Source organism: Mesoplodon densirostris, chromosome 15 (genome assembly GCF_025265405.1).
Source record: "Mesoplodon densirostris isolate mMesDen1 chromosome 15, mMesDen1 primary haplotype, whole genome shotgun sequence".
Classification (NCBI taxonomy): domain Eukaryota; kingdom Metazoa; phylum Chordata; class Mammalia; order Artiodactyla; family Ziphiidae; genus Mesoplodon; species Mesoplodon densirostris.
The window spans coordinates 18698655-18713443 of record NC_082675.1 but is presented as its reverse complement, the minus strand read 5'-3'; the positions used below and the strand labels follow the sequence as shown (position 1 = coordinate 18713443).

Genomic DNA, 14789 nt, shown 5'->3' with positions numbered 1-14789 from the left:
TGTCAGAAAGCACACACAACTCCGTAGTAAATTTGGGTGAGAACGGCTACAACAAGATAAGAATCACCAATCCCCACTCTCAGAACCTCTGCATATCAGGTCTATAAATTGATGAGCAGAAAGTGAATCCAAAGTGCCTCTTCATGGCAATAGTTACAAAGGCTCCGTAAACGCTTTTTAAACTCCATCCCTAGACCACAGGGAATTTAAATCTCCCATCAATTAGGAACTGAATGAAAGAGAAACACCTTTGCCAACGACCACTGCTAACCATCCTTTCAAAACAGATATCACTTTCGTGGCCTACTGAGTGGGGTGAATGCAACCATACCAAAGTTACTTGCTGCCCTGTGCTATTTCAGGTTCGTCACTCCAAATACCAGCTCCTGCCAGAGTACAGGTACATGCAGGAGATGGAGGAGGCTATGCTCAACGTTTACTGATCCAAAGGCATACAGTTAAAATTCTTTTTAAACAAAATCCTCTTATTCAACTTGTTTTCTCCTCAGCCACACTCTGCTGACGGTCAAAACGAAATTCAACTGCCTGAGGATTTCATGAATGAAGCTGTGTGAAATGCAACTAAATACCAATCATTTACAGGTGAAAAAGGGAGAGGGAGCACATGTAGACCAGAGAGAGAGCACGCATGCTCTGAACTTAGAAAGATGATATTGGACAGACTCAGTTTCTACTAATAATGACAAAATCAGTTACCCAGACACACTGTGCCACTGAAAATACTAGATTAAATATTTTTAAAAAGCTTCTTGCAAATCAACAACAAACTGGCCAAGAAACAAGAAATACTGCAAACAAAATCTAAGTGAAGGTGGTTAAGCTAAGGGAAGGTTAAGCTTTTGCCAATTTAAGAGATAATATTAAGAATTTGATCTTGGGACTTCCCTGGTGGCGCAGTGGTTAAGAATCCGCCTGCCAATACAGGGGACACGGGTTCGAGCCCTGGTCCGGGAAGATCCCACATGCCGTGGAGCAACTAATCCCATGCACCACAACTACTGAGCCTGTGCTCTAGAGCCCGCAAGCCACAACTACTGAAGCCTGCACACCTAGAGACCGTGCTCCGCAACAAGAGAAGCCACCACAATGAGAAGCCCACGCACTGCAAGGAGGAGTAGGCCCCGCTCGCCACAACTAGAGAAAGGCCACACGCAGCAACAAAGACCCAACACAGCCAAAAATTAAATAAATAAATAAATAAATTTAAAGAATTTGATCTTTACAACAATCCTAGGAAGCAGCTATCATTTCTATACCCATCTTACATTCGAGGCAACTGAGCCACAAGGAGGCTAAGTACTATCCCAGAGCTAAAATTCAAACTTGAGGCAGCCCATCTCTCAGAGCCTGGGTTCTCACTCACCAGGCCATGAAAGATACCAAAAACAGAGCCAAGAAGCCCAACAAACCTCAAGCAGGATAAATACAAAAAAAATCCACATCTGGACCTACTGCAATGAAATTGCCAGACATCAAACCAAACCAATGAAATCTTAAAATTGGCCAGAGAACAAACAAAGATTTCCTTCCAAGAAGCAAGAGTTAGACAGCTGACTCAGCAGCACAACGGAAGCCAGAAGACAAAAAGATACATTTAACTGCCTAGAGAAGAGAACTGTCAGCCTAGAACTCTATATCCTGAGAAGTTAACTCTCAAGGAGAGCAAAGTGAGGACCTTTTAAAACAAACAAAAACTGAGAAAATCTGTTACACGCAAATATCCAGTGCAGGAGATGCTAAAGGGCAGACTTTAAGCAAAAGAAAAGTGATTCCAGGTGAAAGATCTATGACGTGAGAAGAAAGAACAAAGAAAATGGGAAATGCATGCAGTAAATGTAAACAAACTGGAACTGCAAAATGCAGCGTTAATAACGATGCCTTGTGGGTCAACTAAAAGACAAGAAATACAAGAAAACAAAGCGTAAGTCTGAGGGGTGGTAAATGAAGTTAAAAGTACTCTAAGAACAAGAAAGGGGAATAAATGCCATCTACAAATAATATTGTGTGTGTATTGTCAACACATAAAATCTCCCCAAATCTATAAATTATTAATAATAAGGATTGAGCAAGTTTGACTAAAAAATTAATACTAAAAAAATTTCATTTTATATACCAGGAACAAACAACTAGAAAAGAAAATCTTTAAAAAGATACCATTTATAATAGCATCAAAAAAACACTTAGAAATACATCTAAAAATGTGTTCAAGACACTGGATAAATTTATAAAACTTTACAGACAAGACTTAAATAGCAGAGGTCTATACCATGTTCACAGATTGGAAGATTCAATATTTAAAAGATATAAATTCTTCCCCAAATTGATCTACAGATTCAATGCAATTCCAATCAAAAATTCAAGGGAATTCCCTGGCAGTCCAGTGGTCAGAACTCCATGCTCTCACTGCCAAGGGCCAGGTTCGATCCCTGGTCAGGGAACTAAGATCCTGCATGTGGTGCAGTGTAGGAAAAAAAAAAAAAAAAAAAAAAAAAATCAAGGTTTTTTTTGTTTGTTTTTTTAGTAGAACTTGAAAAGCTGATTCTCTATTTAATGGAAGTACTAAGAGCTAAAGAACGCCAGGACCCTCTTGAAGGAGAACAACACGGATGGGACTCATGCTACCAAAGATCGAAACAATTATAAAACTATCATCATTATGACAGTGTAATATAAACCAGTGGGGCAGGACAGAGAGCCCAGAAATAGACCCACACAGAAATGGAAAGCTGATCCATGACAGACGTGGGGCAGCATGTGAGTGAGGGTGGATGGAGTTATCAAAGTCAGCACTGGAACAACTGTCTCTCCATATGGAAAAACGAAACTGGACCCTGCCTCAGACCATACCCGAAGATCCATTCCAGAAGGAAACCTAAAGATGAATGACAAAACTATAAACTTTCAGAAGAAAAACAGAACTAAGTATATTAGTGACCTCGGAGTATGGAGAGATTTATTAAGCACAAACCCTAAGGGAAAGAATGACAAATCCAATTAGATTAAAATTAAGAATTGGTCTTCAAAAGATGCCACTAAAAAAAAAAAAAAAAGGAAAAGACAAGCCCCAAACTTGGGAGGAAAAAACTGTAATACATACAACCAAAAGTATGGATTAAGACCCAGGACTCCTATACATCAATTAGAAAAAAGACGAACCAAAAGAAAAATGAGCCAAAGACTTTAACAGGCACTTCAAAAAAAAATTTTTTTAAGGAAATCTGAATGGCCAATAGGTGTGAAAAGATGCTCAACGTCATTAGTTATGAGGGAAGTGCAAATTAAAACTATAATTTCAGATCCATCAGATTGCCTAACATTTAAGAATGTCAATACCCCAGGTTGGCAGAGCAATGAAAACTCTCAGACACTGCAGGCGGGAGTAGCAGCTGATAGCCTAGAAAACAGTTCAGCATCACCCCAGGACCCAGCAATTCCATTCTGACGTAATGGAATGAAACTCTTTTTCATGGGTACCAAGAGATACGTCCAAGAACGGTCAGAGCAGCACTACTCCTCCTAGCAAAACACTGGAAACAACCCAACCACCTAAGAACACGGATAAAAAAATTATTTATACACAGACAACTTTACAGCAGTGAAAACAAATGGACTGTAACTATACTTATCAATATGAGTAAAACCCAAAAAACATGTAGAAAGAAAATATACAGCATGATTTCATTATATAAAAGTTCAAAAACAAGCAAAATTAAACCATATATTAATTAAGGATACGTTCATAGGTTGTAAAACTATAAAGAAAAGCAAGGGAATGATTATCACAAAAGTCAGGAAAGTGATTACCTCTCGGGAGAGGGAAGAGGAGGCAATCGGAGAGGGGCACATAGGAGACTTCTAAGGTACTGGCAATGCTCTATTTCTTAACCTGGGTGGTGGGTACATGGATGTTCACTTTATTATCAGGATGTAAACTGAATGTACACATTTATACACTCTATAGTATATTTCACAATAAAACAAATGTTAAAAGATACTGTTTTACTTGCAACTATCAATTAGGGAAAAGTCTGTAGAGAGACGTTTACTGTAAAAGAGACCAACACTTACCAGTGCTTCTTCATAGGGTTTATATTTCTCCAACTGCTGTAGTGCTTTGTTATAGTTCTGAATTACTGACTCTGGTATGGGGTCTTCTGACCATTCTTCATACTCTGCAAACGTTGCCTCCATATCTAGTGAGAGATGGATTCAGCCCCGTGGGTCTTGCCATTGGGTTTTATCAACTCAAACACAGAGTAAACCCTGAGACTCAGGTGCCACTGGCCCTTCCCACATCTGTGGCCACAGGGTTCTTACTGATGGAATCCTGAGCTCTTCTGCTGAGCCCTGACTTGGTCTTAGACTCCGTCTCAAAGCACCATCCTGGGCAGCCCTACCACCTAGTTAATCAATCAGAGTAAATGAAATAGCAACGCTCTAACCACACTTACCTACTGCTCCCTATGTTCTAACACTTCACATCCATTACCTCATGCGATCCCCACCACTCTACGAGGGCGGTTCTACCATGATTCCCACTTTGCAGTTCAGGAAACATAAGCAGAGGGTTACATCAACTGGCCACAGTTAACAGGAGAACGAGCCTTTGAACCCAGGCAGTCTGGCTCAAGTTCATGCTCTGCTCACCATGCTGTACTGCCTCACACTGGTATGTGAGATGAAACCTAGAAGCCAGCTCAGCTCTAGCCTTTTCTGCTTGTCACCCAAGGATTCGACTGGAGAGCCACTTCATAATTTGTCAAATCCAATCCAAATAAACCAGGAAGTAAAAAGAAATAACACCTGGGCTCAAGTAAAGTTGGCCAGAGGGGGCTTCCCTGGTGGCGCAGTGGTTGAGAGTCCGCCTGCCGATGCAGGGGACATGGGTTCATGCCCCAGTCCGGGAAGATCCCACATGCCGCAGAGTGGCTGGGCCTGTGAGCCATGGCCGCTGAGCCTGCGGGTCCGGAGCCTGTGCTCCGCAACGGGAGAGGCCACAACAGTGAGAGGCCCACGTACCGCAAAAAAAAAAGAAAAAAAAAAAGTTGGCCAGAGGTTCTGAGTGTGTGCAACACATAACCACACCTGGGGAACAAACAAGATGGCAGCACCCAATTCTTCCCATGCTCAGAAGTCCTCCCAGCACTGCTCATGTTCAAGCTCAAAGGCTTGGCTTGCCAAAATATGTTCACACAAAAGGAGACTCCTTCCCAAGCCCCAAGAAATTCAGGTAGGAACACTTCCAATCAACTGCGCTCCTGGACCACCAGCTCACCTCCACAGGAGGAGGATATTAGCCCACGTACAAGCCCCACGCTGTTATGGAGGTTACTTCTGAAGAGAAAATGCTCATAATGGAGCTCTTACTCAATAAAGTTCCCCCAGAAAACACAGGGGGTCAGTTTCCCTATTCCTTTCAGAGACCCCCTCTCTGCCTCCCTGACAATGTCTTAACATAGGAAACTAGGGGTCAGGAAGTCTGCTTCTAGTCCTGCCCCTCCTGACCCTCATAACCCACTTGAGCATAAACAATTCAAGATATGTTTTTCCCCAGGGCCTTGTCTACAGTGATACTGTCCAATGAGAATATGAACACCAGCCACATTCGCCTCACAAGATGCTGGGAAAGGCCTAATCACGTGACATGCTCCAAAGCATTCTAAGAACGACGAAGGACTGGCTGTGGATGGGTCACTTTCTCTTACCGTAGAGTGGGATCGCCAACTGTCGCCGGAAGAGACTGTGGACTTTCTCCAGCTGTGAATCAAAGGTTTGTTCCCGGTCAAAAGGGGAAAGGAAGCCAGCTATGGGCTAAAGAAGCAAATTTGTAGTAAATGACAAACTCTGGTTCTTCCTACTTCAAAAAATATTTCAGCACATCTTTAGTTCACACTAAAAAAATTCATAGGGCCTCTCATACACGAGGTATTGTGCCAAATGCTGCACGAGGCTCAAAAGTGAATGTTTTCCCTAGCAAGTGTTTATGAGGGGAGAGCAAGAAGGAATCTAAGAAATGTACCCAAATGACTACAACAAGATACAGCATAAGCATCACAAAAGCGAAGCCTCACAAGTATCAAAGGATGGCCGCTTGCTTCAAGCTGGTTTTCAGGGCTGAGTTTGTGAGTTTGTTATGAAGGGAGGGAATCAAGGAAAGGCTCCTGGAGGAGCTGGCAAGAGAGGAAAACAGACTCCCAGATGAAGGGAGGGCAAGAGTACAAGTACAGTGGCCAGAAAGTGCATGAACACCGAGGGGAGCGTGGGAGCAGACTCCACGTGGGGTCACGACTGACACTCGAGACAGCCACACGTGTCAGCCAGAGGCTCAGCCCCAACACCTTAGTCCGGGTAGGGGGAGAGCACCACCGCACATTTCTCAACAGGGACACAATCAAGACGGGACTGGGCTACTTTAACCACAGTGATCTAACTTAAGGAGAGGGCTCCACGGTGTACCAACAACAACTTTGTGGTCACACACAGAGTGGAAAAGAGACACTAGGGAGGGGACTGTACAATTCTATAAATCATAGTCTAGTCTAAAAAACGCAATTATGATGGGATTAAATCTCTCAGTTACTATGGGACATGATATATATATACATATATATGTACACATACATATGTATACACACACACATATAAAATCTTTTTTTTGGAATGACTTCGTTATCCTTGTACTCTCACCCGGAACCAGTAACTAAAACAGTAGTATGTTTAAATATCAGTAAAAAATTGTAGGGTCATCTGTTTTTTAGTCAAAGAAGACATTCTTGCTACTCCACAAAGACTCGTGATTTTATTTACTGCCTAACTATGTTTCTCCAAGACCACTTACGAGGACAGCCCTGGGTGGCCAAGGCAAGCACTGGTCACTCACCCGGGCAGCTTCTACGATGGCACTTTCGAACTCCCGATAAGCCTCCCAGACAGCGAGTCCCTTGGTCATGTGTAACCCGACGGACGAGAGGGCCCTTTCAAACACAGAGCGGACTTTCTCAAGGCCACCTTTCTGACCAATCCCGCCGACTGAGTACTGGCCGTACTCTAGCCAAATGTTAGGACCTAAAAATGAGAAGTGTCCTATTAGTTCAGGATATGAAATGCCCAAACATCAAAACTTTTGTTCTGATGAACAACAGAAGAAATGAGCCCACCAAAAAAGTACTCATTCATGGAGAAAGGGAAGAGCATCACCAACAAGTATCCCAGGTTCCCTGTACCAACACTGCAGCCCGAAAAGCAAGTCTGTCTTAATGGCCCTACTACGTATAACCATTGAGATCTGACTCCATAAACAGTACATGCCACGTGGTAATATGTAATACGACTGATTACAGAGCTCATTTGTTAAAATTGAAGAAATCCAGTAAATATTTAAATGAAAATAGTTACAAATATGAGTGACTTTTCAGAAAGACTGCGAAGCCTAGAATTTTTCAACTTTTAAGTCTTGATTCATTTTTAAGCCTTCTGATCAAAGTGAAAAAACAAAATTAAAAGCACCAATCCTGTTACTGATATTTTAAATCTCTAAAACACAACAAAAAAGACCTGGTTGCCTGTTTCTTTCACTTTTAAAACCTTCTATATACTCACTCCTGCAGCATTAAGACCAATGAATTAAACTCTTTAGGAATGCGTCGATTCTTACTGTACATATTGTGCCTATCAAGTCACTTTTCAGAGATCTGAAAATAATTTTTGATGCTGATACACTAACCTTGTAAAATAAAAATACTAAAAAGATAAAGCCAACATGAGAATTACTGTATGTTTTCCTTAGGCTTGCTTTTTCAATGAAATAAGTCATTTCCAAGAACTTAGCTAAGGTTTGTGAGCTACTCTGTTTTTGCTCACCAGTACAGAGCTGCCATATGGGCTGCAAAATGAAAATGGAAATGAACTAGCTCTTGGAGCTGAAGCCCTTAGTGAGGGTTAGTCTAGTTTACAGAGGGTCTATGCTTCTCACTAGGGGAAATGCCCACAGAGGGAGTGAGGAAAATCAGATAGGAAAAGAGGATATTTAATTAAAAATGGGGAAACATTTTAAATAATTTTTAAGAACACTCTGTCCATAGCATTGTGTGATATAGTCCTCAATGTATGTAGAGAAAATATTTAGAGAGTTATACCATCAAACGGGATTTTAAGGGAGGGAAGGCGTCCACACTTCACTTTCACTGGTAAAATGTCAAGACCAGCAGACAAGGGATCTCCGAGGTAATGGAAGATTCTGCATCTTGATGCAGTGGTGGGATAAAATACCGCAGAACTATATACACACACATTGTACCAAGGTCCATTTCCCGGTGTTGAGTTTGTACTATAGTCATAAGATATTGGGGGAAACTGGATCAAGCAAGTACATAGGACTTCTCTGTACTATCTTTGCAATTTCCTATAAATCTATAAAAATGTCAAAATTCAAAGTTTAAGTTTTGTAGTACTGGAAAAAAAAAAAGCCTTCCATCCAAAGCTTCTAAAAATCCAATTAATGTGTAAAAGGTAACCTTTAGTCATCTGGAAATACCAGGTAAGTTCTCCCTGCCAGATAAATGGTGGGGGTGAGTATATTCACCTCCTTCCTTCAAATATTTCTTCTACTTGTATTTTAAAACCTAAAGCCTCAATTGAAAACCACGATGATAATAATAAATGAACTCCAATCTTTCCAATCGCTGGATGAATGCTCTTTCCTGGGTAGCAACACCTCACAGTACAATCCACGGCGGCAGAGAGTGATGCTAGATGAGCCCACCTGACACCCTCGGAAGAGCCCGCAGGGAACTTACAGATGTAATCCTTCACCGCTTTCTCGAAGAGGTCGTACACGTGCTCTCTGTCCAGGCCATCCAGGGCCATGCTGATCTCGTCATGCAGCCACTCCAGCCAGAGCTCTGCAAGACACCAGGGTCCCCTGAGTTACCGCCCCCCGCACCAAAGGGCGGGCTGAAAGCAGGGACTGCACCGTGAGGCATCAGCACGAGAACGTTTCATCCACCTTATACAACCTGGCCCAGTTCACAGAAATTCAATTCTTAAAACCTGCACCAAGCACATAGAAGGCTTATGCTTCCAAAGAAGATCAATCACTAAAGTCATAATATCTCTAGAGTGGCTGGGCATTTTATATTTTGCAAAGCACTGATATATTTTCTCATTCAATCTTTGTCAAAAACCTATGAGGCAGGTGACAGGGACATTAATAACAATGGCATCTATCTAAGCATTTACAACATGCCAAGCATGTCTTAATAAGTGTTGTGCACAGAATGTCTCTTCCAATCAATATACTACAAGGCAGAAACTACTGTTATTCCCCATTTTACTGCTGGGAAAACTGAGTCTTAATAATTTGTTTATTCATTTATTTATTTTTGGCTGCACTGGGTCTTTGTTGCTGAGCGCAGGCCCTCTCTGGTTGCGAGGAGCGGGGGCCACTCTTTGCCGCGGCACGCAGGCCCCTCACTGTGGTGGCCTCTCCCATTGTGGAGCACAGGCTCTAGGCACGCAGGCTTCAGTAGCTGTGGCTTGCAGGCTCTACAGCGCCGGCTCAGCAGCTGTGGCGCACGGGCTTAGTTGCTCCGTGGCATGTGGGATCCTCCCGGACCAGGGCTCGAACCTGCATCCCCTGCACTGGCAGGCGGACTCCTAACCACTGCGCCACCAGAGAATTCCAAAACTGAGTCTTAGAATGTTTATATAATTTGTTTAAGGTCACACAGCTAGAAAGACATATAGCCAGGCAATGTGATTTCAGCTTCTATGCTCTGCAGTTATGCTTTGTGGGAGGGAGAAGGGGACAGAATTGGATCTAGGACCTGTTTTCCAACTTGTCCCTAAAAGATCAATCATGTACATTCACGGAGATTTAACTACAAAGATGCTCAGTGTAATTATGTTTCAAATAAGCAGAAATAACCTAAATGCCCAACTACTGTGGAACAAATAAGGTATGAAACATTTAAATTAAAAATTATTTATGAAAGTTTAGTTATAATACATTTACAGTTATCTGTTTCTGAGAATGGATTAAATACACAAATACTAGAACAGGAAACAGAAAGGGAACGGGGGAAAAGTTTAATTACATAGAAATATTTTATCATAAAGTTAGGATAAAGAAATAAGGATTCAAAACATGAGTCAGTATCTCATGACCACAACTACGTTTAGCAAAAACTAGAAGAGGATGAACTAAAACTCGCTGACTTTGGATGATGGGTTCTCTTCTTTCCACTATACTTACATGTTCCAAATTTTCTATAAGGACCATGTCCCACTTTCAGCACTGGAAAAAAAGGACACTCTTCAATTCTCTGTGTTTATAAAAGCAGCCCAACTGCGAAAGCCTTACCTTCGGTCAAAGGGAAGATCTCGCTCATCTTCTGGCGAGCCATCCTCACTTTGGTAAGCTCCCCTTCCAACCGAAGCAGCCGGATCAGGTCCACATGGCAGTTGTAGTCATAGATGTTGATAGACAGCTAGAAGAAAAAGGAACAGAAGTTGAAATTTAGAATGGCATCATCAAAATAACTCAGCTTTTTTCACCATTGGTGACGACACGTCTGCCACAAGCACAAAACATGTGCAATGTGGGAGCGCCACGAAAAGAGCAAGGCAACGTTTACCCTCAGGAAGAGGGAGAAAAATCCACAAGAAAGAGCTTTTTATAATAAACTTAACACTCTCTCAAATATGTTACAATTCCTGTCAGAACACACGTGTGTTCTCTCTGAAATACAGAAAACATTCTAATGAAGCAAATAAATAAACACAAAGTATGACCTGAGGCAAGTTATTAACTTTTCTAAGCCTCCATTCCCTCATCTGTAAAATGGGATACACCACTAGATTCTAGCTCGTAAGGTTCTTGTGAGGTTTTTTTTTTTTTTTTTTTTTTTTTTTCTTCTTTTTGCGGTATGCGGGCCTCTCACTGTTGTGGCCTCTCACGTTGCGGAGCACAGGCTCCGGATGCGCAGGCCCAGAGGCCATGGCTCACGGGCCCAGCCGCTCCGCGGCACGTGGGATCCTCCCAGACTGGGGCACGAACCCGTATCCCCTGCATCGGCAGGCGGACTCTCAACCACTGCGCCACCAGGGAGGCCCAAGGTGTTTTTTTTTTTAAGAGAGCTTTATTGGAGTATAATTGCTTCACAATACTGTGTTAGTTTCTGGTGTACACCAAAGTGAATCAGCCATATGCATACACATGTCCCCATATCCCCTCCCTCTTGAGCCTCCCTCCTATCCTTGTTATCCCACTGAAAGGTAATTTAGTATCACGCTGTAGCACGTGCCAGGTACATCAGTAAGAGCTCTTTTCTTTTACTAAACAAACAAACAAATGAAAATCCCTATCGGGAGAAACAAAAATGGCAACAGACTGATGAAGTTGAGTGATAGGTACAAAAAGGTTTATCTTTATATTTCAAGTTAAAAGTTAATAAATTAAGATAATTGCTTCCAAAGCTATTGTACATCTGAGACAAAGGAAAACTAAAAGAACTTGTCACTAGCAGACTTACTCTTAAAGAATAGCTAAAGGAATTTCTTCAAACAGAAAGCAAATGATAAGAGAAATCTTGGAGCATCAGGAAGGAAGAAAGAGCAGAAATATGGGTAAATACAATAGATGATCCTTCTCTTCATGAGTCTTCTAAATCGTATGATAATGGAAATAAAAATTTTAAGGCTAACTGATACCCAAAACAATGATATTTCAAAGGAGGAATGGTAAAGGGACCTAAATAGGAAGATTTCCACACTTCACTCAGGGGTAAAACATAGATACCATGTAAGTCAAATATACTGAAATACCCAAAGCAACCACTGAGAAACTATATAAAGCAATACTCTAAAAATCACTATAAATAAATCAAGCTGGAATACTAAAGAATGTTCAAATAACCCACACGAAGGCAAGAAAAGAGAAACAGGAGAACAAGCAACACAGGAAACAAACAGAAAATAATAAAATGTCAGGCTTTAGACCTAACATATCAATAATTACCTTCAAAGTATATGATCTAAACATACTAATTAAAAGACAGAGAATGGTAGAGTGGATAAAAACACAACTCACCTCTATGCTGATTACAAGAAACTCACTTCAAATTCAAGGATGTAGGTAGGTTCAAAGTAAAAGGATGGGGAAAGATATAGCATGCAAACATTAAACAAAAAGAAGCAGAAGTGACTATACTAATATCACATAAAGTAGACTTTAGAGCAAAGAAAATTATCAGAGATAAAATGGGACATTACATAATGATAAAAGGATCAGCCCACCTGGAAGACAAAACAATCCTAAAAGTGCATGCACCAAACAACAGAACCTCAAAATAGATGAAGCAAAAACTGATAGAACTAAAAGAAGAAACAGAGACATCCACAATTATATTGGGGATTTCAACATCCCCGACTTCAGCAACTAAAAGAATTACCAAACAGATAATCAGCAAGAATATAAAAGAACTCAACAACACCATTAATCAACATGATCTAATTGCTATATATAGAACACTCTACCCAACAATAACAGAATAACACATTTTTCTCAAGTGCCCAACAAACATTCACTGAGACCATACCCTGGGCCATAAAACAAACCTCAACAAATTTTTTAAAACTTAAATCATACAGAGTATGTTTTCCGATAACAACAATCAATTACTGTAGGAATATCTTTATATGCTTGAAAATTAAGCAATACGCTTCTAAATAATCTATGGGTCAAAGAGGAACTCTCAAAGAAAATTTAAAATACACAGAACTGAATGAAAATGCAAACACAGCAAATAAAAATAAGTGGACTGCAGCTAGCACAGAGTGGACAGGAAAACTTACAGAACTAAATTCAATGTACAAAAAGAATTATACACCATGACTAAGTGGGAGTTATTCCAGGTATGCAAGGCTAGCTCAATCTTTGAAAAGCAATCACTGTAGTCCACTATATATCAAGCTAAGGAACAAAAATCATGGTATCAATTGATACAGAAAATGCATTTGACAAAATCCAACAACCATTCACGATAAAAACACTCAGAAAGTCAGGACTTTATCAAAATTAAAACTTTTTGCTCTGTAAAAGACTCTGTTAAGGGATGCAAAGACAAGCTACAGACTGGAAAAAAAATTTACAAACCACATATCTGACAAAGGACTAATATCTAAAAGATATAACTCCAAACTCAACAGTAAAAAACAAACAATCCAAATAAAATTAAAAGTAGGCAAAAGACATGAACCAACATGTACTGGGTTGGCCAAAAAGGTCTTTTGGGTTTTTCCATAAAATGTTACAGAAAAACTCGAATGAACTTTTTGGCCAACCCAATATATCCGGAGGACACAGATGGCAAGTGAGTGCACATGAATAACGGTCAGGGAAACACAAACTAACACCACGATGAGCTACCCTTATACACCTATCAGACGGCCAAAAGGAAAAACAGTGGCACTAACAAATGCCAGAGAAGATGCAAAAAAACTGGATCACTCATACATTGCTGATGAGAATATAAAATGGGTATAGCAACTCAGGAAACTGTTTTCGGCAGTTTCCTATAGAATTCAACACACAAGTACTATATCACCCAGCAACTGCACCCTTGGGTGTTTTTCCAGAGAAATAAAACCTATGTTGTGCATAACAGCTGTATTCATAACAGCTGTATTTAGCATAACAGCTAAATCTGGAAAGAATCCAGAGGTCCTTCAATGGGTGAATGGGTAAACGAACCACGGAAATGCATGCCACGGAATACTACTCAGCCATAAAAAGGAACAAATGAACACACAACTCAGATGAATCTTGAAGGAATTATGCTGAGTGAAAAAAGGTCATCCCCAAAGGCTACATACTATATGATTCCATTTACATAACATTATTGAAATGATAAAATTGTAGAAATGGAGATCAGATTAGTGGGTGCTAGAGGTCAGGAACTGTGGCTCTATCAGGGCAGCAGGAGGGATCCTGAGGTGACAGAGCCGATTTGTGTGCTGACTTTGTCAACGTCAATACCTGGGTTGTGAGGCTGTACTATAGTTTTACAAAAGGTCACCAGTGGGGGAAACTGGGTAAAGGGTACACAGGATCTCTCTGTATTATTTCCTGCCACTGGAGGGAAACCTACAATTACCTCAAAATGAAAAGTTTAATTTTTAAAAAAAGCTTTCAGGGACTTCCCTGGTGACGCAGTGGTTAAGAATCCGCCTGCCAATGCAGGGGACACAGGTTCGAGCCCTGGTCCGGGAAGATCCCACATGCCGCAGAGCAACTAAGCCCATGCACCACAACTACTGAGCCTGAGCTTTAGGGCCCGTGAGCCACAACTACTGAAGCCCACGCACCAGGAGCCCGTGCTCCGCAACAAGAGAAGCCACCACAAGGAGAAGCCCGCGTGCCGCAAAGAAGAGTAGCCCCCTCTTGCCACAACTAGAGAGAGCCTGCGCGCAGCAACGAAAACCCAACACAGCCCTAAATAAATAAATAAATAAATCTTAAGGGGAAGAAAAAAAGCTTTCGAACAAGTTGGGGTATGGGGTTACATTAAGTCTATACACCAAGACTAGACTAGTATCTACTCTTCCAACGTCTGCCACGTTTCAGCAGTAAATATTTCCCTCTCCAGAGATGACAGATGACCTATAATTCATTCGACTAACACTGCCATTTGACAATGTACTCTTAGTAATCTAGACCCTAGTTATTGCATTAAACTGCACACAGGAGGATCTGTCTCAGCAGGTAGCAA

The 14789-nt window shown here is 41.2% G+C and overlaps 1 protein-coding gene across 2 annotated transcripts in view; it reads right to left on the bottom strand.

Moving 5' to 3' along the window:
- SART3 (spliceosome associated factor 3, U4/U6 recycling protein) overlaps window positions 1-14789 on the bottom strand; it is a 49132-nt gene that overhangs the window by 13590 nt on the left and 20753 nt on the right. Inside the window, exons 4-8 of one of the 2 annotated variants that reach the window (XM_060119731.1) lie at window positions 10382-10508; window positions 8817-8921; window positions 6902-7086; window positions 5727-5832; window positions 4090-4214 (exon numbers count right to left, since the gene is read on the bottom strand). In XM_060119731.1, the coding sequence (XP_059975714.1) occupies window positions 4090-4214; window positions 5727-5832; window positions 6902-7086; window positions 8817-8921; window positions 10382-10508 (648 nt within the window). The remainder of the gene's footprint in view (window positions 1-4089; window positions 4215-5726; window positions 5833-6901; window positions 7087-8816; window positions 8922-10381; window positions 10509-14789) is intronic. The other variant, XM_060119732.1, reaches the window with a different exon arrangement.